Genomic DNA, 25,336 nt, shown 5'->3' with positions numbered 1-25,336 from the left:
CTCCCTCTAATTTTCCATTCATATCTACACTATTTTTAATGAAATGTTGATTTTTTTTCTCCTGGTCTTAAGGTAAATGTTTCATTGAACTGAACTAATCTCTCTCTCTCTCTCTCTCTCTCTCTCTCTCTCTCTCTCTCTCTCTCTCTCTCTCTCTCTCTCTCTCTCTCTCTCTCTCTCTCTCTCTCTCTCTCTCTCTCTCTGTCTCTCCCTCCTCTCCCTCTCTCCCTCTCTCTCCCCCTCTCTCTCTCTCTCTCCCCCTCTCTCTCTCTCCCTCTCTCTCTTTATCTCTCTTTCTCTCTGTCTGTCTCTCTGTCTCTTTATCTCTCTCTCTCGCTTTCTCTGTCTATCTCTCTCTCTCATCTTTCATCATCTTCAAAATACCTGTGTCTCAGCAGAGTACCATTTTTAGAGAGAGAGAGACATTCCAGCTGGTTCTCTTTGTCTCTTTCCATCTCTTTTTCTCTCATCCTTCTAACTCAAAAAAAGTTGTAGGATAATCAGCTACCTGGGTCTCAGTAGAGTAGCATTTTAGAGAGAGATGCACTGTTCTCTCTCTCTTATCTTTCATCTCCTCCAAACACGTCACAGGAGAATCAGCAGAAAAGTATGAGAGAGAAAGACTCTGCTCAGCCAAAAGAATAACCGGTAGCAGAGTCTGCTGCTGGCTCTCTCTCTCTCTAACATGTTCCTCCAAACACATTCCTTGAGAATCAATTACCTGGGTCTCAAAAGAATAAAAGTTTAGAGAGAGATAGACACATCCACTCCTCTCTCTATCTCCTCTCATCTTCCACCTTCGGTTGCTTTTCTAGAGAGAGATAGGGAGCATCCCTCTCTCTCTACCTTCATCTCTCTACCAGTTATTCAAAAGAAAGAAAGCCTGAGACAGACAGGAGGAAGCCAGAAATGCATGTATTTCTTTTCAGGAAAAAAAAACAGAATAAAGAAACCGTAGGCAGCCATCTTTCAGTCACGGCTCAGCCCATAATTGATTATTGGGGCACAGGGCAGGAGGAAGAACAGACCCTGTTCTTCTAGAGAGAGAAAGAGGAGAGAAGAAGGCATGGTAAGTCTGGAAGAGAAACAGAACCTGATTTTCTGGAGAGAAAAACAAGAGAGAATGAAGAAGCAGGTTTCAGAAGACGTGGGCTTTGCTGGAAGAACAGGCCCAGTTTTTCTAGAGAGAGAGAGAGAGAAGATGAGGAAGGTTTCAGAGGACATGGGCTTTGCTGGAAGAACAGGCCCAGTTTTTCTAGAGAGAGAGAGAGAGAGGAAGAAGAAGAAGAAGGTTTCAGAGGACGTGGGCTTTGCTGAAAGAACAGGCCCAGTTTTTCTAGAGAGAGAGAGAGAAGGAGAAGAAGAAGGTTTCAGAGGACATGGGCTTTGCTGGAAGAACAGGCCCAGTTTTTCTAGAGAGAGAGAGAGGAAGAAGAAGAAGATGATGATGAAGAAGCAGGTTTCAGAGGACATGGGCTTTGCTGGAAGAACAGGCCCGGTTTTTCTAGAGAGAGATAAAGAGAGAGAGAGAAGAAGAAGGTTTCGGAGTGCAAGACAGAAAGAAGGGCCCCTGACTTTCTAGAGGGAGAAATAAAAGAGCCAAATTGAGGTAGAGAGAAGAAAAAAGACAATGGTTTCTGAGAGCAGGCTGAGCAGGAAGATAAGACCTGATTTTCTAGAGAGAGAAAGTGGTAGAGAGAGGAGGATTTAGAGGACGGCGGGCTTGGCAGGGGGGAGGACGTTAGAGGGGAGGACGAGCTGGGGAGGGAGCTCCCGGACGACACCAAGCATCGAATCGTACTCTTCGTCACGGTGGGCGAACTTCTTGCGCAGCGCCTTCTCGAGCTCGATCTCGTCAAAGGCCTTGGCGTTCTCCGCCGCATGCACCTGAGCCAGATTACCATAATTGGCCGCCGCCTGCACCATGAACGCCACCTCCTCCTCTGTCACCTTCCTCAGAAACTTGGCCGGATTCCCTCCCCACACCTGCAGCATCACCCCTCATCAAAACACACGAAAAAGATGATGATGATTATCATGTTAATCATGATGGTGGCGATTATGATGATGATAATGATCAAGCCGAAGAAGATGATGATGATGGGGATGATGGTGATGACAAAGATAATGAAGACAATAATGGTGATGATGACGACCGTGATGGTGATTATGATGGTGCTGATGCTGCTGCCGCTGATGATGATGATGATAATGTATAATGAAGAGATTGATGATAATAAGATGATAATCACTGAATAGGAAGAAAAATAATTACTAAATAAGAAGATGAAGACAACAATACAACGATGATTATTAAGATAATAGTGGTAATCATATTAAGTGGAAGAAGAAGAAGACAATGATAATGATGACAATAGCGGTGATGATGACGATGGTGACAGTGAGGAGAATGACAACAATGATGACGACCATGATGATGATGATGATAATGTATAATGAAGAGACTGATGATAATAAGATGATAATCACTGAATAGGAAGAAAAATAATTACTAAATAAGAAGACGAAGACAACAATACAACGATGATTATTAAGATAATAGTGGTAATCATATTAAGTGGAAGAAGAAGAAGACAATGATAATGATGACAATAGCGGTGATGATGACGATGGTGACAGTGAGGAGAATGACAACAATGATGACGACCATGATGATGATGATGATAATGTATAATGAAGAGACTGATGATAATAAGATGACAATCGCTGAATAGGAAGAAAAATAATTACTAAATAAGAAGATGAAGACAACGATACAATGATGATTATTAAGATAATAGCGGTAATCATATTAAGTGGAAGAAGAAGAAGACAATGATAACGATGACAATAGCTGTGATGATGACGATGGTGACAGTGAGGAGAATGCCAACAATGATGACGACCATGATGATGATGATGATAATGTATAATGAAGAGATTGATGATAATAAGATGACAATCGCTGAATAGGAAGAAAAATAATTACTAAATAAGAAGATGAAGACAACGATACAATGATGATTATTAAGATAATAGTGGTAATCATATTAAGTGGAAGACGAAGAAGACAATGATAACGATGACAATAGCTGTGATGATGACGATGGTGACGGTGAGGAGAATGACAACGATGATGACGACCATGATGATGATGATGATAAATGTATAATGAAGAGATTAATGATATATAAGATAATAATCACTGAATAGGAAGAAAAATAATTACTAAATAAGAAGATGAAGACAACGATACAATGATGATTATTAAGATAATAGTGGTAATAATATTAAGTGGAAGAAGAAGAAGACAATGATATTGATGACAATAGCGGTGATGATGACGATGGTGACAGTGAGGAGAATGACAACGATGATGACGACCATGATAATGATGATGAGAATGTAAAATGAAGAGATTGATTATAATAAGATGATAATTTCTGAATAGGAAGAAAAACAATTACTACATAAGAAGATGAGGATGACGATGAAGACGATTAAGATAATAGTGGTAACAATATTAAATGGAAGAAGAAGAAGAAGAAGACAAGAAAGAGTAGAGACCTCGCCAGACGGGATGCGAGTATTCTGCCGAACGAGGGAGCCAGCGGCAACCATGGCGTTCTTCTCCACTACAACACCATCAAGGAGGACAGCTCCCATGCCCACAAAGGCCTCATCTTCCACGGTGCACCCGTGAATGGTAGCACCATGCCCTATCCCACAAAATATCATCCCCTTACTCTTCAAAATTTGTTCTCTGGGTTTTGATGTTCTCGGGGCGCTTACCGACGGTGACATTGTCTCCGATTATCGTCGGAAAGACCTTTCCGGCAAGATTGGACTTGGCTACGTGGACCAGGGAGTTGTCTTGGATGTTCGTCCCCGACCCAACTCTGATGCTGTTCACATCACCTGTAGAACATAACCTCTGCCAGCTATAGCTTTTAACACAGTGGTAAGCGCTTGATCTTAACTAGGTCTTTATTCAAAGTTGATGAGATTGATGAGAAAAACTGAGCAACTCTGAGCATACCTCTCAAGACACAACCGTACCAGATAGAAGATCCACGCCCGACATGGACATCGCCAATGACCGAAGCGCTTGGAGCGACAAATGCGTCCTTCTCAACAACAGGGACTTTATCGAATATGTTCATGAGTGTCCGATGCCGGGATACTGAAAGAACACCCCCACAATATGGTATATTTCATGAAACAGGGAACAAAAGTAACAAAAAGCAAATATGGCTTAGAGAAAAGAAGAGTCATCATTCCCCTCCACTAATACCGTATTATACTATTATACCACGGGAATTAAAGAAATGCTGCCTCTTGATAGAACTGAAACTCATAATTATCAGCGTCTCAAGAAATTCACAATACACCCAGTCTTTCCAAGAGCTTATATCCCCACTGGAAATAGGGTTCCACATTAATGACGACAATGACTAATGGACTACAATGATGATGATGATGATGACTAGTTTTCTGATAAGCACCTTCCGAAGACTTATCAAAGAAGACGAGGCGTCGCATGCTGATAAGCACCTTCCGAAGACTTACCACAGAAAGACGAAGAGTCGCACGTACGGGTCGCTAGAAGCACGTGCAAGTTAGAATAAGTTCTAACTGACTGGAGGGGAGGCTATAAATAAAGAGAGAAAGGGGGAAGGGTATCGAGTTGGTTTTTTCTCAGTTGCAAGGGCGCGGGCTGGTGGGAGATTCTCAACGCCAGAGGAGAGGGGCCGATCTGGCCTTGATCCACCTCTATCTCTCTAGAGTTGCTCCTGCTCTATCCTTACTCTCTTCACCACGACACTTCTTCTACATTCCCAGTTTTCCCTCTTCACAACTCAGATCTGGGGTTTTCTTGATTGCTATTATATTTTCTTGAGATTCTTGATTCGGGAATTCGTGAGATCTACCGAGGAATTCTATCATTTCCATCGTTATTGTCATCCATTAATTCATGATGAATAGTCATTTTCAGAAGTCCAAACGAAAACATGAATGACAATAACAAGAACAAGTTTTGGGGATTGACGATGTCAATACTAAACAATGACAATGAAAAATAGTTGTCCTATTCATCATAATCATCAATGACCAGTTGATCATGAATCATCGTCAACATCCATCCAAGCCAAAACATGAATGGCTATGACGATGTCAATAACGATTACGAATTTGAAATCATCTGCCAAACCCAGTTAGGCGTGAAGAATGAAAATCATGAGTGAACGAGGACGTTTCATTACCATCCAGTTTCCAAGATGTTTCATCCGTATTGTCATTGTCTGCATCATCGAATTGTCACTGACAATTTCCAAGATTTTAAGTCCAAGATTCGTCTTAGGGATCCTGGCCTCCAAAATTCTTTTTTTCCAGATGTATTCTTATTTCTTCAAACTCGTGAACCACCAAAGCCCATTGGTATTCCATCAACTTATGAACTTTCCAACAAATGGCACTCCGAAGATAAACGTAAGCAAAGCCATGAGAATCCTCCTATGCCTATTTTAGTCAAATGAAAGAGTGAAAACATTTTAAATGCATACTGATCCATGAAAGCAGTAGCACCTGAGAATAAATGCTCAATTGATGTCTCGAAACTGAATTTTCAACTGGTAGATTAAAAAGTGATGTCTCGAGTGGAACGAAGAATACGTTCATCCACTACTCCATGAAATAAAATGCCAGATAATTCATCAATTAGGATTTTTCTCAACATCGATAACCGTTCAGTTCCACAATTGAAATGTTAAGAACGAATTCTACAAATAGCGGTTCCGGGACAATTAGAAACACTGAATAGATGTACCACGTAATCCATAAATATTTGCATAATCGTAAAAAATAGAGGTTTATAATTTCAAACTGAAAAGATGAAATAAAAAATAAAAAACCAAAAATGTTCCAGAAGAGGATCCCAACGAGCCAACTATAGTCAAATGCCGCGGTATAATACTTATTAGCATCACATAACTTCCAAACTGATGTAACATTTTGATTAAAAGCCCCTTTTATCGTTGCATCATACAAGCTCAAAAAGAATAACACCAAATTATCTCCAGATCTTTGAGTTTGGGATACCCGAAAAAAGACCTACTATTTCATCACTGTCGCTTAACAAAAAATCAAAATTTTATCGTACGTCCTGAAGATAATAACAACATCAAAAACAAAACAAAGAAAAATCAAAATGCAACAATGCAACACAGAACCATCTCGCAAACCGCGAGACACAAAGGGGAAATAACAATCGGCATTGGGCCTCCATTTAGCCAACGCAATTCACTGACAGAGATTACCAACCATCATCCCCGAAATTGATCGATTACATCAGAAACGGACCAAGACGCGAAAATCCGCAATCTCAACACATGTAACCAGACTCATACCCAGATGGGAAAAACCAAAGGCAAATACTTTTGGCACCAAAAACCCAACAATCCTTCCTATAAATTTATGTAAAATCAAGAATGATGAAAGATGGGTCGATGATTTTTACGCTGTTCTTGGAAGTAATAGCTCCCCTGAAGGCGGCTTCCCAGTCGATCGATCGCCTGGCCAGTCTCCCGGATCCAAAAGCCCACCGTGTAGATCGCCTTTCCCAGAGTACCCATCTCGTCAAATCCGATTCGAGAGCGATGAACAATCGTTCGGTCGTCTCCCTCTTCTAGTTGCCCCCTCGGCGGCGGCCAGTGTTCAGCTCATGGACAGAAATAGCTCGTAAAAGAAAATAAATGTTTTATAGAGAAAGAAAGAGAGATAGACCAACCCAATATCTGTTTAAGTTACTGGGCCAAATGGTCTGTACTAAAAGACCAACTAGTTGTTTGATTGTCTAATTAAGTTTAGTTTATCAGAGAAAATAGAAATGTTTTCAGGAGAGAGAGAGAGAGAGAGCAACTCAAGATCTAGTAGTTTGATAGTCTAATGAAGTTTAGTGCATCAAAAAAAATAGGAAAAATTTAGAGAGAGAGAGTGAGAAACTCAAGATCTAGTAGTTCGATAGTCTATGAAGTTTAGTGCATCACAGAAATAGAAGAAATTTTAGAGAGAGAGAGAGAGAGCACAGCTCAAGATCTGGTAGTTACTGGGCCAAAGGGTCTGTACTAAAAGTCCAACTAGTTGTTTGATTGTCTTATGAAGTTTAGTTTATCAGAGAAAATAGAAATACTTTATAGAGACAGAGAGACAGAGAGCAACTCAAGCTCTTGTAGTTTGATAGTCTAATGAATGTTTTTTTTAGAGAGAAAGAGAGATATACCAACCCAATAACTCTTAAGTTACTGGGCCAAAGGGTCTGTACTAAAATACCAACTAGTTGTTTGATTTTCTTATGAAGTTTAGTTTATCAGAGAAAATAGAAATATTTTAGAGACAGAGAGAGAGAGAGAGAGCAACTCAAGATCTACTAGTTTGTTAGTCTAATGAAGTTTGGTGCATCACAAAATGTAGAAGAAATTTTAGAGAGAGAGAGAGAGCACAGCTCAAGATCTGGTAGTTACTGGGCTGAATGGTCTGTACTTAAGGAACAACTACTTGTTTGATTGTCTAGTGAAGTTTATTTTATCAGAGAAAATAGAAATATTTCTATATATATAGAGAGAGAGAGATAGCAACTCAATATTCAGTAGTTTGATAGTCTAATGATGTTTACTGCATCACAAAAAATAGAAGAAATTTTAGAGAGAGAGAGAGCACATCTCAAGATCTGTTTGTTACTGGTCCAAGTGGTCTGTACTAGGGGACAAACTAGTTTTTTAATTGTCAAATGAAGTTTAGTTTATCAGTGAAAATAGAAATATTTTAGAGAGAGAGAGAGCAACTCAAGTCTAGTAGTTTGATAGTCTAATGAAATTTAGTGGATCAGAAAAAATAGAAGAATTTTGAGAGAGAGAGAGAGAGTGCAGATCAAGATCTGTTAGTTACTGGGCCAAATGGTCTGTACTATGGGACCAGCTAGTTGTTAGATTGTCTAGTGAAGTTCAGTTTATCAAAGAAAATATAAATATTTTAGAGATAGAGAGAGAGAGCAACTCAAGTCTAGTAGTTTGATAGTCTAATGAAGTTTAGTGGATCACAAAAAATAGAAGAAATTCGAGAGAGAGAGAGAGAGAGAGAGAGAGAGAGAGTGCAGATCAAGATATGTTTGTTACTGGGCCAAATGGTCTGTACTTACAGACCAACCAGTTGTTTGATAGTCTAATGAAGATTAGTGACATCGAAGAACTTCAAGATTTATCTGGTGATGGGGGTTTGATAAATAATAATGATTGATCATGAACCAGATGTAAATAGCGGATTTCACAGGCCAAGAGTCGAGTCCACATAAAAAATATAATTAAACGCATGATCTTATATCATATGATATATAGGTGTTATAGGGAACATATTTTGTATTCTTTGGGAAAGCCGAAGCCTCATAGTGAAGCTATTCCAATAGGACGTAAGTCATTGCATCATATTCAAATCATGTTCTGGAAAAAACTATAGCCCTTTCAAGTATTATGTGTTTCCGTATGATAAGCATAACCTGTACAACTAATTAGTTGTTCATCCATAACTACCTTATTATTCGAAACTATAATCATTAGGAGAAATATTTTTAATGGGAAGCATTAAAATTTTCAATTTTTTATTAAAAGATCATTGATTTATATTTTTGTTAAAAGATTGCGAATTTTGTCCTTGAGTTCATAAAGAATATTCAAAAGAATGTTTTGACTTCTTTCGCCGCAAAGAGCTAGATACTGATCTTTTTAAAATGAAAGTATGTTTATAATATGGGAAGTCAATTTACGCTTAAAAATGGACTTATATGATAAGGCCTAACAAGCTCAATGGGTCCATTGGACCTATCTATCCCCATCTCTCTATTTACATATATTTCCTATATGCCATAAGGGATACGTCTGTCTCGTCTTCCTTATCCTTATATGAGGGCATGTAATCTCTCCTTTCTAATCAATCCAATCTAATCAATCCATCTCTCCTAGAGTTTCCCTTGGCACTGCTCCTCTCATCGCCCTACCAACGTCTCTACTCTTTCTCCACTCATGCTTCCACTAATTTCCAAATGAAGGCAGATAGTGGACACCTGATTAAATGATCTTGAGATTCATTAGAGCTTAACAACTTGATTAATAATACCCATATCTAGTCATCCACAAAATTCCACCCACAAAGAGATCTCTTGAAACTCAGTGATCAATAAAAACATGAGTATACCGGCCTAGCTAGATTAAATAAGGACGTAAATTAAATAATAATGTGAATGAACACGAACATGAATGTAAAAAATCTGGAATGAACAGTGTTTGCGAATGGTTCACAAAGGGTTGGGGGAAAATGTAAATAAAAAAGCCATTGGGTGGCCCCCCTTCTTCTCATCCCCCTTCAACAAGCTATTAGCACCCTTTCGGCTTGCAACCAGTCTAACCCCTTCGGCGACTCAAAATTTCCCACAAGTAATGCATGTCTTCAAAAATGCAGTCTGTTTGCAAATGAACACAAACGAACCAATCACGAATGCTAACATCAATTTTCAGCTGTTCGTTTGGGGACGAACAACGAACTTCCAATCATTAACTTGAACTAATACCTTTAGGCCTGTGTCTAGATATGTGTATTTAAGGTTGACTGTAGAATCAGATGACACCTCATTATACTTTCTTAATATTGATACACCGATTATGCTTTGTATTCTAAAATGGTACTGGCTTGCTGCACCATTTTTTATGCTACGACAATACACCACTGGACTACGGAATAACATACACCATTAACAATTCAAAGGTTATTTGAAGCAGAAAATCAGCATATGATTCATTACAAGACAATATCTACGAAAATAATGAGTCACCAAAGAAATCATAAATGTAAACTGAAACACAGTAGGTTACCTTAGATGAATATTACAAATGAATCGGCACTTCCATAATGCACCGTATGAACCGGACAGGCGATCAAAGGGTCAGATAGACAAAGCCATCAGATCTAAGAGATCTAATCAACGATCAGATCAATCCTGATTGATGCATTCGACGGATCTATTTGATCATGATCGACCATGATTGACCTGTTAGATCTATCCATTAGATTGATCAAGATGGACTGAATCTTTTAAATGAATCGAAAATAATGCTTACTACACTGTAAGCTGAGGCTGATTGACAGATCTGATAGATTGGATGGATCAATCTTGATCGACTCCGATCGATCCTGAACGATAGACTGAATTGATCCAAGTGAGAGAGAAAGTGGAAGAGAAAAGGAGAGAGAGAGAGGGGAAAAAAGAGAATAAAAGAGGATGAAAGAAAGCTAGATAGATTGATAGAGGGCAAAAGAAAATGGAAAAACGATGTAGAAAAAACAGTGAAAATCTGGGGAGAGATAGGATGAGGGAGTGAGAGATCAAGATTGACTCAAGAGTAAAACAGAGAGAGATTGAGAGTTTTCCAGATGACAAAAGGAAGGAGATGGAGAGATATTGCAATAGAGGGGGTAATCTTGATTGCAATCTGGATGGACTGAAATCCTGATTCATTGATGCTATTTAGATGGTCTGAGTGATCCATACACTCAATCGGATTGCACGGATCACAATGGTAGTTTGTGTCTTCAGTAATAATGACAAAGATGAGAGGATGATGATGAATCATAATTGTCCATGTCATCTGTTTGCTATAGAATGACAATGACGACGGTGATGACAAAATACATCACCATCATCATCGCCAATATGATTCATGGATATGACAATTCCAAGGAGATGACAAGGAGGTAAAACTTAGGTATTTGTCTCTATACCCTTTTCTATATGACTTTTGAGTGACCACCATAGGTGCTGCCAATTGCTATTGTGGCAGTTGCCGTGGTTGCCCACCGTCATACACGTGCCGCCACAGCCATTTGTTTGATCTTTGTCATCATCATCACACACTGTCCTTGACGGCGATGACAATAACTAATTTTGATAAGGACTGTTTTTGTTCACACAAGGTGAACCCTAATCCCAAACTACGAAACACATCAGAAGGTAAATTATCTTATCGAAAACAGTGCAAGTAAGAAAATAGGCTTTGAAAATGTTTATGAGATTCATGTACAATATCTAAATTGAAACGTATAATTATGCTCAAAGAAGCCCGTCCAGCACAAGAATGGATGAATCTATGGATACACATAAATGTATATTTGGAAGTATCCCGAAGACAGATACATTAACAGACTGATAGAAATGATACCTCTTCCCTTCCGTTAGTATGACACACATCAATGATGCTTTGCAGTGCAGCCATGGAGAAAATCATGGAGCTTGGCTGAGTAGACGCGGGGAAAGGTCCGAAGATGGTCGACGTGCGGGGATACCCGGAAGTCATGTGCGTGGACCTCGCGCCCTTTGTCCCTCTGTGACTCTATAAAAAGCTCCACCGATCTTGCAGGGATGACGCGGTCCGCAGAGCTATACAGGTAGAGCTGTGGGCATGGCGGCTGTTCATGGCTGAGAATGGAGATGATCTTGCTCAGCCGCCTGTAAAAGAGGAGAGAGGTATGAGGACGGATGGTAGGATATTTATGGATATGGATGATCACAATCATTCTCTGCCTCATGTGTGGATGAGACAGATGGATTGATGGGTGTATGGATGCATCGATGTGTGTGTGGGAATGTCCATAGTCTGCTCAGCCTCCAACAAGAGTGGAGAGACATGAAGATGAATGGTTAGATATTGAAAAAAAAGATGGTTTGATGTAGAGGATACTGCCATCGATCATGCTCCGCATTCTGTGGAGTTGAGAGAGAGATGAAGTGATGAGTGAATGGATGCAGAATTGCATAGATGCCTGCGCATGGGAAAGATCATAGTCTGCTCAACCTCCAGCAAAATGGGAGAGAGACATGAGGATGAATGGTTGAATATTGATGATAATGCCATTGATCGTCTCTACCTCCTGTGGACTTGTCAGGTAGAAGGATTGATGAGTGAATGGATGCATGGATGGTTTTGCGTGGGAATGCCAATAGTCTGCACAGTCTCTAGCAAAAGGGAGATAGATGAAGAAGGATGGAGTGGTGATAATAATGACCACAATCATGTTCTGCCTCCTGTGGGGACTAGATAGAGACACTGACAGATGGATGCTTGAGCATGAGAATGACCATAATCTCATCGCACTCATGTAGACAGGGGAAAGAGACGAGAATCGATGGATTGATATTGGTGACAAAGACAATGATCATGGCCAGCCTCCTACAAAGACGAGAAAGAGACAGACTGAGAGATATCTGCGTGTGCATGAGGATGACCATAATCAGCTCAGCACTTGCAAATGGAGAGAGACGAAAATGGATGGATGTATGTTGATGAGAATGATCATACTTGGCCTCTGGTGAAGACGAGATGGAGACAGTTCGATGGATGGATGTATGTAGATGATCACGGCTGTGAACATGATCATCCTCCTGTCGGAATGAGATGGAGACAGATTGATGGATGAATGTATGCTGATGAAAGTGTCCATGAACACAGTCATCCTCAGGTCGAAATAAGAGAGAGGCATTTCATAAAAATGCCTATAATCTCCCCGACCTCCTGCCAATGCATGTTGATGATAATGACCATGATCCTGCTCTACCTCTTGTGGGGATTAAAGAAAGATGGAAAAATGGATGGATTCCTGTATGTGGGAACGACCACAATTTGTTCAGCCTCCAGCAAGAAGGGAAATATATGATGATGAATGGATGTTGAAGATGATACCCATGATCAAGGTCAGACTAATGTGGAGATGAGAGAGGACCAGTTTGATGGGTGGATGCTTGCGCACGAGAATGAACATTATCTGCACAGCTTCCTGGGGAGGTAACGCATAATTATGAAAATGGGTGGATGGATAGAAGAAAAGATGGATTGAATGATGGATAGGCGAATAGGTGGATGGATGGACGGGCAGATAAATAGATAAAAAATAATAATAAATACATATAGATTCATGGTAAAATTGATAGTGGGACATGAGAGAGGAAAAACAGATGAATACAATGATAAGTTGAAATATACCAAATAAATAAATAGACAGACAAATGAATGTTGGAATAAATGGAAAGATGGACAGATGGGCATAATGATGGAAAGAGAAAAATTAATGAATGCAGTAATAGGTTTTCTTGAAGCTAATATATAGATGCACAAACAAATAGATGGATGCATAAACGAATAAATAAATAGATAGACTGACGGATGGTTTTAAAAAAGAGAAGAATGGACGATAAAAAAGGATGACTGATTAGATAGATGGATAGATAGATAAATAGATGGATGGATCTACAAGACTATGGTAGTGACAGAAGGAAGAATGGATGGGTGGATTGTTGAATGGCTATATATATAAGGATACCGATAGATAGAGAAAATGAAGGCTAAATGAGAGGATATATGTAGACAAGTATATAGATAAATAGAAAGATGGACGGATGGGTAGGTACATAGATATATACTTAATTAGAAGAATGTATGGATGGATGGAAAGATACATAGATATATATATATATGGAGAAGAGCAATTGAGCTCACTGATTCACGTCTGGCAGTTTCAGAACGAAGGAGAAGAGCTTCTCTAAAATGGAGAGGACAACGAGCTCTGGCACGTCTCTCTCCTCCCCAACCGGTTCTGCAACAGCTGTGTCTCCCGGGAGAACCTCCTCCAAAGCTAGTGCCACCTGCCTTCGCTTTTTCATCAAAGCTGCCGAAAATCCCGCTGCCCAAACCTGCTTGCCAGAAATAGATCAATGATGTTCAGATGCTAGATCCTGATATTCTACTTCAGAACACTGAGAGATCAACCTGCGGATTGATCTCCGGATCCGCTCCAGAGTCCACCACACAGCCGCCAATCTTCTCAAGAATATCTTTCCTCGATCGAAGATTCTCAAGGATTGCACCATACCTTCAACACAATGAAGTAGACAGCGTAAGTTATCATGATCCTATCGATCAGAGTAAGAGGAACTAGTCAGCATTTGACCTGAAAACTGATAGAGACCCAGATGAAGTCTTTATAGAGGATGAGATTCTTCAAAGAAATAAAACAAACTATAGACAATAGACTTATGAAATAGAAGAATACAACCAAGCAGAGGCTGTACAAGTTTGGATTGCCTACAGAACACCTTCACGGGAGGATCTCCCTTGCCGACTCAACCCTCTCATAGGGAGCATCTCCCATACCAGGCAACACTGGCATCCTCCCCTGCTTTCTTGCTCTTCCTTCCTTCTTGCAGAATTGGACCCTAAGAACTACATCCTCTTGCCTGCTCTATACGGTGGGAGGCTCCCTCCATTTACAGGGAAACAGGCCAATGACAACGATGAAACTACCCTTGAAGGGATTAATGGTCAGATCAAGGATTACCGTGATCGGCAGGGAGTAGAATGCATCGATGTGCAAGAATGTAAGTCTAGGAACATAGAATTATGATCGATCAGGTTCACTGATCAGAATCAGGCATCCCAATCAGAGCACAATGACCAAAGGGCGATCCAGTCGGCAATCCAGTCGGTGATCCAGTACCCTATCCTTATTGCGAAAGGGATCAACTGGTAGGCATGGCCTAAATTATGAAGTAGATCATCTGAAAAACCCTTTCCCCTTTCCCGTAGGGGTCAAGCAGGGGGAGAGCAGCATTCAGCGATCAAGATTGGAATCAGCTGATCAATCGGATTGGGGATGATCCCTACAGTAATATTGATCCGTCCTGCAATCCAATATCAGGGGCTTGATCATAGCAACCTTCCCCCCTTACCACAATCTACTCCTATGAACAATCAGCAGAGGGTCAATCCAATCAAATACAATGCAACATGATCGGTAAAATCACCCAATTAGGGAATATCCAATCAAGGTTCAATCAATCAGATCAAATATCCGACCCCTAAAACCAAGGGGGTCATTGATCACATAAAGAACGCTGCAACTATCATAGATCAGAGAAGCACCGATCATAAATATCTGAGACTAAATACGAAAAAAACCCTATACCAAAGGGGTCAAGGATCGTATCAAAAAGCAACAAAAATCATACATATCAGAGATCAAATACAAAGAAATGCCTACCCAAAAAGGGATCACGGATCATTATAGAAAACGCCGCAACAATCACAGATTAGAGAAGCAGAGATCATACATATCAGAGATCAAACACGCAAAAACCCCTATAACAAAGGGGTCGAGGATCATGCAAAAAACGCAACAAGAATCGTACATATCAGAGTAGAAGAGATCATACATATCACAGATCAAATACACAAAAAGCCTACTCAAAAAGGAATCAAGGATCTTACAAAAAAAACGCTGCCGCAATCACAAATTAGAGAAGCAGAGATCATACATATCAGAGATCAAACACAAAAAAAAACCCTAACCCAAAAGGGGTCAAGGATCAAATAAAAAACGCTGCAGCAATCACAGTTTAGAGAAGAAGAGATCATACATACGTGAACCAGCCTGTGTTGCTGAAGGTATGAAAGAGGAGACGCCTCCTCGGACCGCCCTCCACCCAAGCCGCGAGCTCTGCCGCAAACCGACCGATCTTCTCCTCAACGCCTCTCCCCAAATCAAACGCCAATTCATCGACAGGAACAACGAAGGAGACCGTCCTCATCCCCCTCGATCCATACATCTCCGCGTACCTCCTCAAGTGCCTCTGTTCAGCCCCAAGCCACCCAAGAAGAACGGCAGTCCAGGCCTCTCCTTCGTCCTTCGCGACGGCCTCTGGAGGGTTCCGCCATGAGAGGAAGCTCGAGGAATTGCCAAAGGAGGAAGATGAAGAAGAGGTGTTGAGGGATTTGGAGGAGGAAGAGGAGATTTTGCTGAACCAGAGAGATGTCTTCGAGAGGAATTGGGCGGGGAAGCTTCGGCGTTGAAGGTGAGCGCGAGCGCCGGCGGCCATGGCGGAGACTTCCAGGGCTACGCGAAGAGAACCCATCTGGGAAAAGCTTCAATGGTGGTCTGGCTATGGCGGGTCGAGCTCGGTTTTGACGGAGAAGGGGGGATTTCAGAGGAGGAGAGCCGCCATGGCCGGATGGGCGGCTAACTCCCCCCCTTCTTCGGAGTCTAGTCGTTGAAGAGATGGTATTTATTCCTGGCGTTTTATATAAATTATGTGGGGATAATAGGGAAAATACTACGAAAGAGCATCAACTATTGATTTTGTCAGCTGGGCAGCATCAACTTTCATGCTTGTCCAAAAAATAGCAAAAACCAATGAGAAGACGCCAAGTGGCGTCTTCTTTTTCCCAGCCGCGGTCAAATGCTGACGCGGTAGCCACCGTGGCAGCCAGGTGGACTCCACGGTGGCATCCACGTCTCCGGCATGGTAGTCCGAGACATCAGTATTTTTAATATAATCAATATCAAAGGGCATCAAGTTATGACTGGATTTTAAAAGTTCAAAATTAATGCTAAAATGTATTTGAACTTAAATCACCCAGTCAACTGTGTCAGTGATTACTGCTGAATAAAATTCTGATGTGACGAAATCAAAGTTTTTGTTTAGAAACTAAATTATTTTCAGCTATTTTAATCACACTTGACCTTTGTTGCTAAATGTTTATGATAATGATATTAAGAAACAACACCAAATTACAGAAACTTAAGGAAGCTGATTCTCCAAATTTTATACAGATGGACCTCAATTTACAACATATTTGTGGCATAGTGAATTTATAGAAATATGATTTATGGCAGATGAACTGAAGGAATTAAAAATATATAAATGTCAATAAATTTGACATTTTACGTAGAAATGGTTTGTTATTTCAAATCCAGAAAATTTTTTCTTGATTTTTGAGAGATTTTAAATCATTCTAAAGTTTAAATAGGGAGATATTGGTATGGATACATTTCCAGGCCAGAGAGTTATAAAAAATTTATCTTCACGTTTCATATTTTTAAAAATTAGCTATTTATGAATTTCTCTATTTATGGAAACATGTTTTCAAATAATAATGGATGAATCACCTTGAGACTACAAGAATATCAAACCAATTTTGCAAAAGATGCTGACGATGAAGTTATTTGATTCTTGGTTTGTCCAGGATGGAGTGGGTGATGAAATTTGAGTTTTGACTTTCATAAGATCAACAGATTCAAGCTATTAAATCAATGACATACTAGCAATTAAAGAACTTGAGAATGACAGAGAAAGGTTATCTTTTTTCTTTCTAGAAGAGTAGAACTGAGGATCAAGGAAGCTTCCAGTTTACTTATTAAAAAATATAGCCATAATCACATGATATTTTGACAAGAGGACATTTATATCAATGCAGTTGAAAAATAAAAAAAATCATCATAAAAGGAGTTGACTAACTTATTAAAAAATACATTTACTCATAAGACTGTAAATCATCACTGATATGTGAATTAAGAGATTATGGGCCATGATTCACAATCCTAAATGATCTGTGCAATGAAGTAAAATGAATTGAAATGAAGCCTTCATACACAAATGAATGAATCACTACCATTATGTTCCTTGAGAATATAATCTTTGACGGGAAAATGTTTCGCCTCTAGACATATCCAAATGATCATCTTGTAATTGATAAGTCCCGCTGTTGATATGTGATGATCTTCTCACTGCTCTGGCTTTAGTAGGAAGGGAGAGCTCTCAAGAGAGATAGAAAGAGATGTGATAGAAGAACTTGCACTTAAATAAAAATATTTACTATAAAAGGATATGAATCCCCAAATGAAATACACTCTGCCCGCTAGGTCCGTGTACCAATATATTTAATAAGTTTTTTATTTTTGAACTTATTAATTAATTATGTCCAACATATATATATTCATATTTGATCTATTTAACCCAATTGATTGGGTGAGTCACCAATAAATGAGGTGCCAAGATACACTTTATAATCTAGAAGGTACAAACAAGTTCATCAACTCTTTCATACAGCCATGTATATGTAATCCGTTACTGTGTACATACAAGCTCTCTTGTGTGCAATATTTGTAGAATGACACATGATGCGGAACGACGGGTCGAGATTGTGCACTGTTCCGACGTCATTTAGGCAAGTGAACATGCTTGGATGCAAATGTGAAATGTATAGATAATGTTTAATGAGAAGTACAACTCGAAGTCGAAGTACCTGGACTATCACTCACGGTAAGTGGGACTTGGGAATGCCACTAGGCTCCCAATGACTCGGATGTTAGGTTGAATGCCGACGGTACGAGCATGACTAATGTTATTACTCTGTGCACCCTCAACGAGTCCAACCATGGGCGTATCGATTAAAAATCTAGCCCTCAAAAAGATAATCCTATCTATCACTACCCAAACCCCACTGTGGAGATGCGCTCAGATGTATTGAAAGAAATAAAGGAATATTCATAGGGTAACTGCAAGGGTACCTACAGGGTTGGGCTCAGTCGTTCAGATAATGGTGACATGAGTCCGGTGTGACCCCGTTTGTGTCAGTGGTGTCGTGAGTCGGGCGTGATGGCAGCGACTCGGGAAGTTGTTTGGCGAGCTAAGGGTTCATAATCAATATGAGGGCGGTGTAGGTGCATCGCACAACTGATTAGCCGGGAACAAGAGCACGCATGTGGTCGTGACTAGAGCGCTCCCTTGGCTTCCACAGACGTGGATGTAGTAGTCGTTGGTGATGGTGGCACAAATAGAGGTACGATGTCAACGGCACAGTGGCAGCCTGAAGGTGAAGCGTGGCTTCCTCGATGAGTGGTGGCGCAAAGGCTGGAGTAGTGCGAGGGGTGGCATGATGGCACGGCCACGAGCAGCAGCCGTGACAACATCGACCTGTGGAGGGTGGCATGATGGCAGCGGCAACCATGGAGGAGGCACAACGAACGACAGTGGCCGCGATGCTCTGGGCGGCGTAGCATCGGCGGCTGCAACTATGCCAGTCAACGACAAAGGCAGCAGCAGCTTGAATGATGGTATGTGATGGGCGTGGGCAGCGGCAATAGGTACAAGTGCGCGACGGCAAGTGCGGGTGGGCGTGGGCGAGCACGGGCGAGCGCATGCGAGCGCGGGCCATGATAGAGGACTGGGCGAGTGCGACGGGCATGCATGGAGCTCTTAGTGGCGGGCGTGGGGAAGTGCGAGGTGTGGCGACGGGCGGGGGTGAGGCTTCGAGCCGGTGCAGGGCATGGGTGGAAACTTGACCAGTGTGACAGTGGCTTGAGCTGTGGGAGGCGAATGGGGGACCAGAGAGGCGAGTGAAGCGTGGGTCGTGATGGCGGATAAGTAGTAGTGGCACCAAGGAATGCAAAGCGATGGCGGCTGTGGTGCGGAAAATGACGCGGTGGTGGCGGTGGTGGCCGTTGGGAAATTTTGTAAATAAGTGGAAATATAAAAATAATAATAATGAAATAAAACAGATTTTTTCTTCCCTTTTTTCTCTTGCAAGTTGGGGGGGGGGGTAAATTTACATATGGGTAAATTTGGGCCCTCTTCCTTAAGAAAAGACCCAGATAAAAGGGTCCTCGAGACGGAATGAGCCATCCATACCAATACGTAGGCCCACTGATGCCGGACGTCATCAAGACGTCGTCCGGTCGACGCCGAGGGTAGCGGCTCGGTATCGAATCAGGGTCTCGTTCGGACAACGACCATACGTGTCGTCCGAAAAATGCGGATGGACAGGTATGAATGATGACGAAGATGCGTGAAAGATCCTACTGTCGTACGTGCGTGCGCCGAGGTGCGGTGTTGTCGTTCCAGAGATTGACGGAGTCGCGTCTAGTGAGGTCAAACAGACCTCCCAAACCTCACCCGAGAGGGTCGAGGGTGAGTGCATCGCTGAACGGGGAAATCCCGCTGAAGTGCTCACACGCGTCGGGAAACCCGACTCGTACCGGGTAGGTAAGACTCTCGTAAAATACGTCATTTTCACCACCTGTCTCGCTCTCACCTATCTAACCCGAGCGCGGAGGAGGCAATACGAAAGCACACTGAAGAAAGTAAGAGACATAAAAGGGCAGGGTAAGGGGTACCTTCGTCGCGCTGGCGACGGATAGCTCGTATCACTGAGATCCAGAGGAGGCAGCTAATAGTGGAAGCCGGTGTCTGACTGGTACGAGGGTGAGGGAGGACGACGGTGCGGGCAGGAGCTGGAGGATGAGGTGAAGGCAACGCGCAGGGCACCGGTTGAGTTCCGGCATCCCGCCGGCCGCGAAGCGCAGGACGGGCGCGGCGCACCAGCAGGTGCGCGGCACACCGCGGCGCGCGCTGGCGGCGTGCGCGCGGCAGCGCAGCGTGCGGCGCAACGCGCGGGCGCAGAGCGGGATGCCGTGCAATGGGCGCGGCGCGACACGATCGTGATCGGTGCGGAGGTGATGGTACTGGCGGCAGGTGGCGGCGAGCTGTCTGTTGATAAGCCGAAAAATCACGTAAAATTACGTGGTCGTTGTGCTTTTTAGACTTATGCAATAAATTTATAATTCCCTTAATTACTAAATAAGAATATAGAGCAAGCAAGGGGTCGATCCACAAGGAGGCAACAATTCCGAATTTTCAAACAATTTTTATGAATCAAGTCAAGTAATTTTGAATTTTGCAATATTTAATTCAATTAATATTAAATAATATTCTTAAAATAATCAAAATTAAGTAAAACTTAATTTTGATTTCGGTCAGATAATTCCAGATAAGAATATTATTATTATTTTAAGCTCATAAAAATATAAATTATTAATTTCCCAATTTAATAAAATTTATAATATTTTTCAGAATTAAAATTGGGAATTTAATAATCAAGAAAGTGATTTTTGAATTGGAGTTCAAAATGGATGAATTTTCGGTTCAAATTTTATTTTTGGGTTTTTTATATATTAAATTAAATTCCTAAACAATAAAAACCGAAATCTAGAGAGAGAAACAAATCAAATTAACCTAGAGAGAGAAAGTGAAGAAATTGGGGAAAGCCCCAATTTTGACCCTAAATTAAAAATGTAATGAAGCAGAAATGTCCTAAAATGATTAAAAATTAATTATCAAAAGTCAGATCTCGAATCCAAATCAAAAAGAAGTGCTGATGCATTCAAAACATGAATCTAGGGCATGTACATTTCGCCCATGCCAAGGCGTTTTCGAATCGTTCTAGAAGATGATCAAATACAATTCAGAAACTTACAAATTTGATAAAGAGATCCAGATCTGACGACTTCCAGAATGCCTCCTATGTCCTTCCTGGCCAATTGCTTGGGGAGAGCCTCCAAAAGTGAATTTCGCCTTTTTTATGACCTCTATTTAAAGATCCAACCGTCCAGATTGTAGAGGAGGAAAAGACGAACCTGCCCTCAAAATTTCAGCCCAATCGGAGTTGTAGATCTCAAGATATCGCAGTTTTAGTGAGATCAAATGTGGGCCGTTGGATCTCTTTTATTTTCTCTAAAAAATCGGAATTTCCTATTGGCTGGGCTTGATTTTCTCGCTTTCCGTGTTTCGGGACACGTGCACCCTCGTTGTCCGCGTTGGCCGCACTTTTTTGCTGCTTTTTAAGAAAACAGAAAAGGACAAAATAGTGCTTTTCCTGACTTTTCTATCTTCTCTCTCTTCCGCCTTTGTTTTCTCTCTCCTCTCTAGCCGCTCTTTCTGACTTTTCAAATCTCTCTCCTCCTATTAAATATCTTTTCTTCTCTCTCCTCTCTAGCCGCTCTACTCTCTCTCCTCTCTCTTCCGCTTTTCTCTCTCTCTTTTAATCACTCTATTTGACTTTTCCTATCTCTCTCCTCTCTTCTCTCCTTTCTTATTTAATTAATATATCCCTTCATTCGCCCGAATTTCGGGCGAATGACGTGGATATTCATTTTAAATGCATTTAAAATGCAAAATAAATAATCAATATATTATTTAATTAAATAAAAATCATTTCTTGCCTAAATAATGGTCAGAAAAATTCAGAAAAATTCATAAAAATATGGGAAAAATTCAGAAAAATCAGGAGATGATTTACTGACCTTAAACCAAGCAAATAAAATCATGTAAAAATATTTCTTCACTGAAACAATGTCAAATTCCATGTAAAAAATGATAAAAAATATGAAATAATAGAAAAACGACATGTTAACTGATTTCAATGTATTATATCATGATAACATGCAAATATGACCATTAAAACACATAAATAGAATGTATAATTCAGTAATTAAGTATATTAATTTGCATGTTATCATCTGTGGCGGAGTGATGGGCTCCGCTATCAGTGGCGCCGACAGCGTCCATCGGGACCGGGTAGTGCGCGCACTGACGGTGGCAGCGGACGAATGCGATCGGCGGAGCAGCCGGAAGACCGAGCAGCCAGTGGCGGCGGCGATCTCGCGACGACGACCGGTGGGACGACCGGAAGTCCGGGCTGTGGCGGGGACGTCGGGCGCGCGGTGTTGTCCCGCGGGCAGCAATGAGGCCAGCAGGTCGATGGCGGGGCTGATCAGCGGTGGCGTATCGGGACAGCGACGACAGCGTGGAAGACGAGACGGCGGCGCGAACGGTGAGCGACGGCGGCCCGGGCGGCGGACAGGGCGGCGGCAGAGGGTCCTCTTTCCTCTTCCTTCTCCTCTCTCTCTTCTTCTCCTTCCTCTTCTTCCTCCTTCTACTTCTTCTTTCTTCTTCTTCTTCTTTCTTCTTCTTCCTCTTCTCACGGTCGTGACTCTTGGTCTCCCAAAACCTTATAAATTCCAAATGAAAAGTCAAGAGTGTCTTTTGGGGGGGGGGGGCGCCCCCCCCCTCCTTATATAGGAAGGATGACATGGGCCCCTTTAAACAAAACAAAACAAAACAAAAGAAAATAAAACAAAAGGGCTGTCAAGGCCCACTAGGATGTTGGGAGGGGAAGGAATCCTCATATGGGTTCTTCCCCTCCTTACAAAGGCAAAATGAAAAAGATGAAAAAGATGAAAAGCGATGATGAGAAGAGTAAGCGATCCGGAGGTGGCGTGTCGTCACGCTGTATATCTGAATCCAGAGTGGCGCGTCGGCGCTGCGGCTTGTCGTGTCGGCTAGATACTGATAATTCATATTTTGGGGTAATTAGTGATGAGTTAACTTCACTAATTAGTGTCGTTGGTTTATCCGAATTAAAACAACAAAAATTTATAATAACCTTACTAGCGTAGGGAGAGTAAGGGTCGATCCACAGGGAGCAAGGGTTTTTTTATTAGGAATTTGTGCTTTAGTTATGTTTTTTTTAATAATTTTAGAGGTAGGTTTACTACATATGAAGATAAATAACTAATGAAATAAAAATATATAACAAAGAAAAATAAAATATTATTATAATATTATAATAATATTAATAGGCAGAAAATATTTTTTTTGTATTTTTTAGGAGTATTTGAAAGCTAAAACAAAATAGGAAATGAAACAGTTTGGCGCTCTGGACTTGGTCAAAATTTGGCTAAGTCCGGATGCCAAATGGGGAAGGGGCCTTGGTGGAGGAGAGAGAAAAAAATGGACTGTACTAAAATCACTCTAGAATGAGTTCTAGAACGAATTTTAGAGCGTGGTTGGATGCACTGGAACCGTCTGGATATTGGCTAGCTGATCCAATACTAATCAAAAGACAAAAGACGAACATAAAAGAATGAAAAAGGAGAAATAAGAAGGTAACCTCTTTGTCACACCCGCTAAGGTCCAAGGGACTTCTTCTTCTCCTTTCCACCAGCTTCTTCAGCCCTCGATGCTTCCTGCTCAGCCTGGCACTCACTGAGGTGAATGGATCTATGACTCAATTGCACTTAGGCCACCAAACATTACTTTGGATTGAATCACAAGATGAATTTTACAATAGGGTGAAGGGGTTTATATAGGGAGAGAGAGCAAAGGAGAGCCATTGGATTTTTAATACAATGGATGGCCAGATCTTCTTTTTAGGGTCATTATCCACGTCCATTATGGTCCTCCAATCAGCATTGAGACCTTTGAAATACCCCCTGGACGTTCAAGGCTTCTTTCCTTAATTATCATTAAAGGTGCTATCTTTAAGTCTCCACCCTTGGATGTTTTGTGGATTGAATGGCTGGATCTTCTTCTCTGGCTTGGATCCACGTCCAAGGTTGTCCTCCAATCATCATTTAAGCCCCTGAAATATTCATAAATAATCATGACTGGACCTTCCCCTTGCCCTCCTTTCTTTGGCCCAACATGCCTCTCATAGTGGGCTTAGTGGAGCTTCCTTAGTGGGCCTTTAGACTAGAGCCAACTGTCTTGCTTTGGGCCTTCTTTCTTGGCCCAGGGTTGTGGCTGAGCCTGCTCCTCTGGTCCAAATAGCTTCCTCTTCATTTAATTATCCCCTTTATTCATGAAAGTTTCACCTAATTCCTACATCTTCCACATAAACTAAGAAGAGAGTGAGATTCATTCCACTTAACCCATTGAGTTAAGTGGGGTTAGTCCCACAAATGATAATAATTAACTCGAAATTAGAAAAAGGTGATTTTTTTTCATGATGTTTCACAACTTAACATAAATGTTGATAATATATCCAGATAAAGATAAAGAAGTACATAAATTAGCTGAAATTGCACATATATATTACTATCATTTTGGATTTATCAGATACGTGTCGGTGGCGGGCTCTATGATGATGCTGGCTCCTCGCGTGACGATCCTGAGGTGTCGGACGGTGACGCGCCATCACCCGCATACACAGTTTTCAAAATTGGAAAGAAGCGAAAAAAACATGACAGAGATAACGTCAACCTCCGAGGGGCCATTGATAATATCAATTTTAGGGGTTTAGTTCGTCGTTGGTAGTCAAGATTATTCAATGAAAATATATTTTTCCGTACTTAAGAATACCTAGTTAGGGATGAGTAAGAGTGGTCTCCATAGGGAACGGATATTAGGGAAAATACTATCTCAATTGGGTGAACCACAAAGATGAGAAGATTTACGTATACAGTGGTGAATGTGCGAAGAGAGTGACGAGAGATGGTTAATTAGGATTCTACTGATTAGGGTTTAAAATAGATGAGGGTGGAGAAACGAGATGGGGTCGTAACAACGACGTGTTAGATGGTGGATACGATGAGTGATGTAATGATATCGAGAAGGGATAAATATGAGAATAGAATAGGCGAGCTAGTGATGTGGAGTATAAGGATCTAATAGTTATAATTCAACTTAAATTATTAAAGAAAAGAGGAAGTAAAAGTAGAATTTTGAGGTGTGTTACGAGAATAAGGAAGAAGACGTGTCAAATACGATGTGATCAAATGCGTGAATAATGTGATGGTGGATCAAGATGACAAGATAATGAATATGTAAGGGAGTGAAACAATAGAGAAA

At 41.2% G+C, this 25,336-nt stretch overlaps 2 protein-coding genes across 2 annotated transcripts; both read right to left on the bottom strand.

The window, feature by feature from the left end:
- Nucleotides 1-891: 891 nt before the first annotated feature.
- On the bottom strand, nt 892-6,742 carry LOC144709233 (gamma carbonic anhydrase 1, mitochondrial-like). Its single transcript, XM_078582703.1, has 5 exons — nt 6,518-6,742; nt 4,040-4,183; nt 3,793-3,918; nt 3,568-3,719; nt 892-1,986 (listed from the first exon to the last, which is right to left on the bottom strand). Exons 1-5 carry the CDS (start codon nt 6,630-6,632, stop codon nt 1,708-1,710), a joined length of 816 nt encoding a protein of 271 aa, XP_078438829.1. The 5' UTR covers nt 6,633-6,742; the 3' UTR covers nt 892-1,707.
- A 2,510-nt stretch (nt 6,743-9,252) lies between these two features.
- On the bottom strand, nt 9,253-16,143 carry LOC144709162 (alpha/beta-Hydrolases superfamily protein). The gene is made up of 5 exons (XM_078582589.1): nt 15,513-16,143; nt 13,863-13,965; nt 13,593-13,786; nt 11,262-11,548; nt 9,253-9,508 (listed from the first exon to the last, which is right to left on the bottom strand). The coding sequence occupies exons 1-4, from the start codon at nt 16,001-16,003 to the stop codon at nt 11,290-11,292; spliced, it is 1,047 nt and encodes a 348-aa protein (XP_078438715.1). The 5' UTR covers nt 16,004-16,143; the 3' UTR covers nt 9,253-9,508; nt 11,262-11,289.
- Nucleotides 16,144-25,336: the final 9,193 nt, after the last annotated feature.

The sequence above is a fragment of the Wolffia australiana genome, chromosome 11 (genome assembly GCF_029677425.1).
Source record: "Wolffia australiana isolate 7733 chromosome 11, ASM2967742v1".
NCBI lineage: Eukaryota > Viridiplantae > Streptophyta > Magnoliopsida > Alismatales > Araceae > Wolffia > Wolffia australiana.
The sequence above is the reverse complement of the archived record's forward strand: the minus strand, read 5'-3'. Positions and strand labels throughout refer to the sequence as shown.

Coding starts and splice junctions, on each gene's coding strand:
- LOC144709233 (XM_078582703.1), bottom strand. CDS start 6,632: ATGGGTACTCTGGGAAAGGCGATCTACACGGTGGGCTTTTGGATCCGG. Junction 3,919..4,039: donor GTACGGTTGTGTCTTGAGAG/GTATGCTCAGAG, acceptor TATGTTCTACAG/GTGATGTGAACAGCATCAGA. Junction 3,720..3,792: donor CGGAGACAATGTCACCGTCG/GTAAGCGCCCCG, acceptor TTTGTGGGATAG/GGCATGGTGCTACCATTCAC.
- LOC144709162 (XM_078582589.1), bottom strand. CDS start 16,003: ATGGGTTCTCTTCGCGTAGCCCTGGAAGTCTCCGCCATGGCCGCCGGC. Junction 13,966..15,512: donor AGCAACACAGGCTGGTTCAC/GTATGTATGATC, acceptor ATTGTGTTGAAG/GTATGGTGCAATCCTTGAGA. Junction 13,787..13,862: donor ATCCGGAGATCAATCCGCAG/GTTGATCTCTCA, acceptor TCTGGCAAGCAG/GTTTGGGCAGCGGGATTTTC.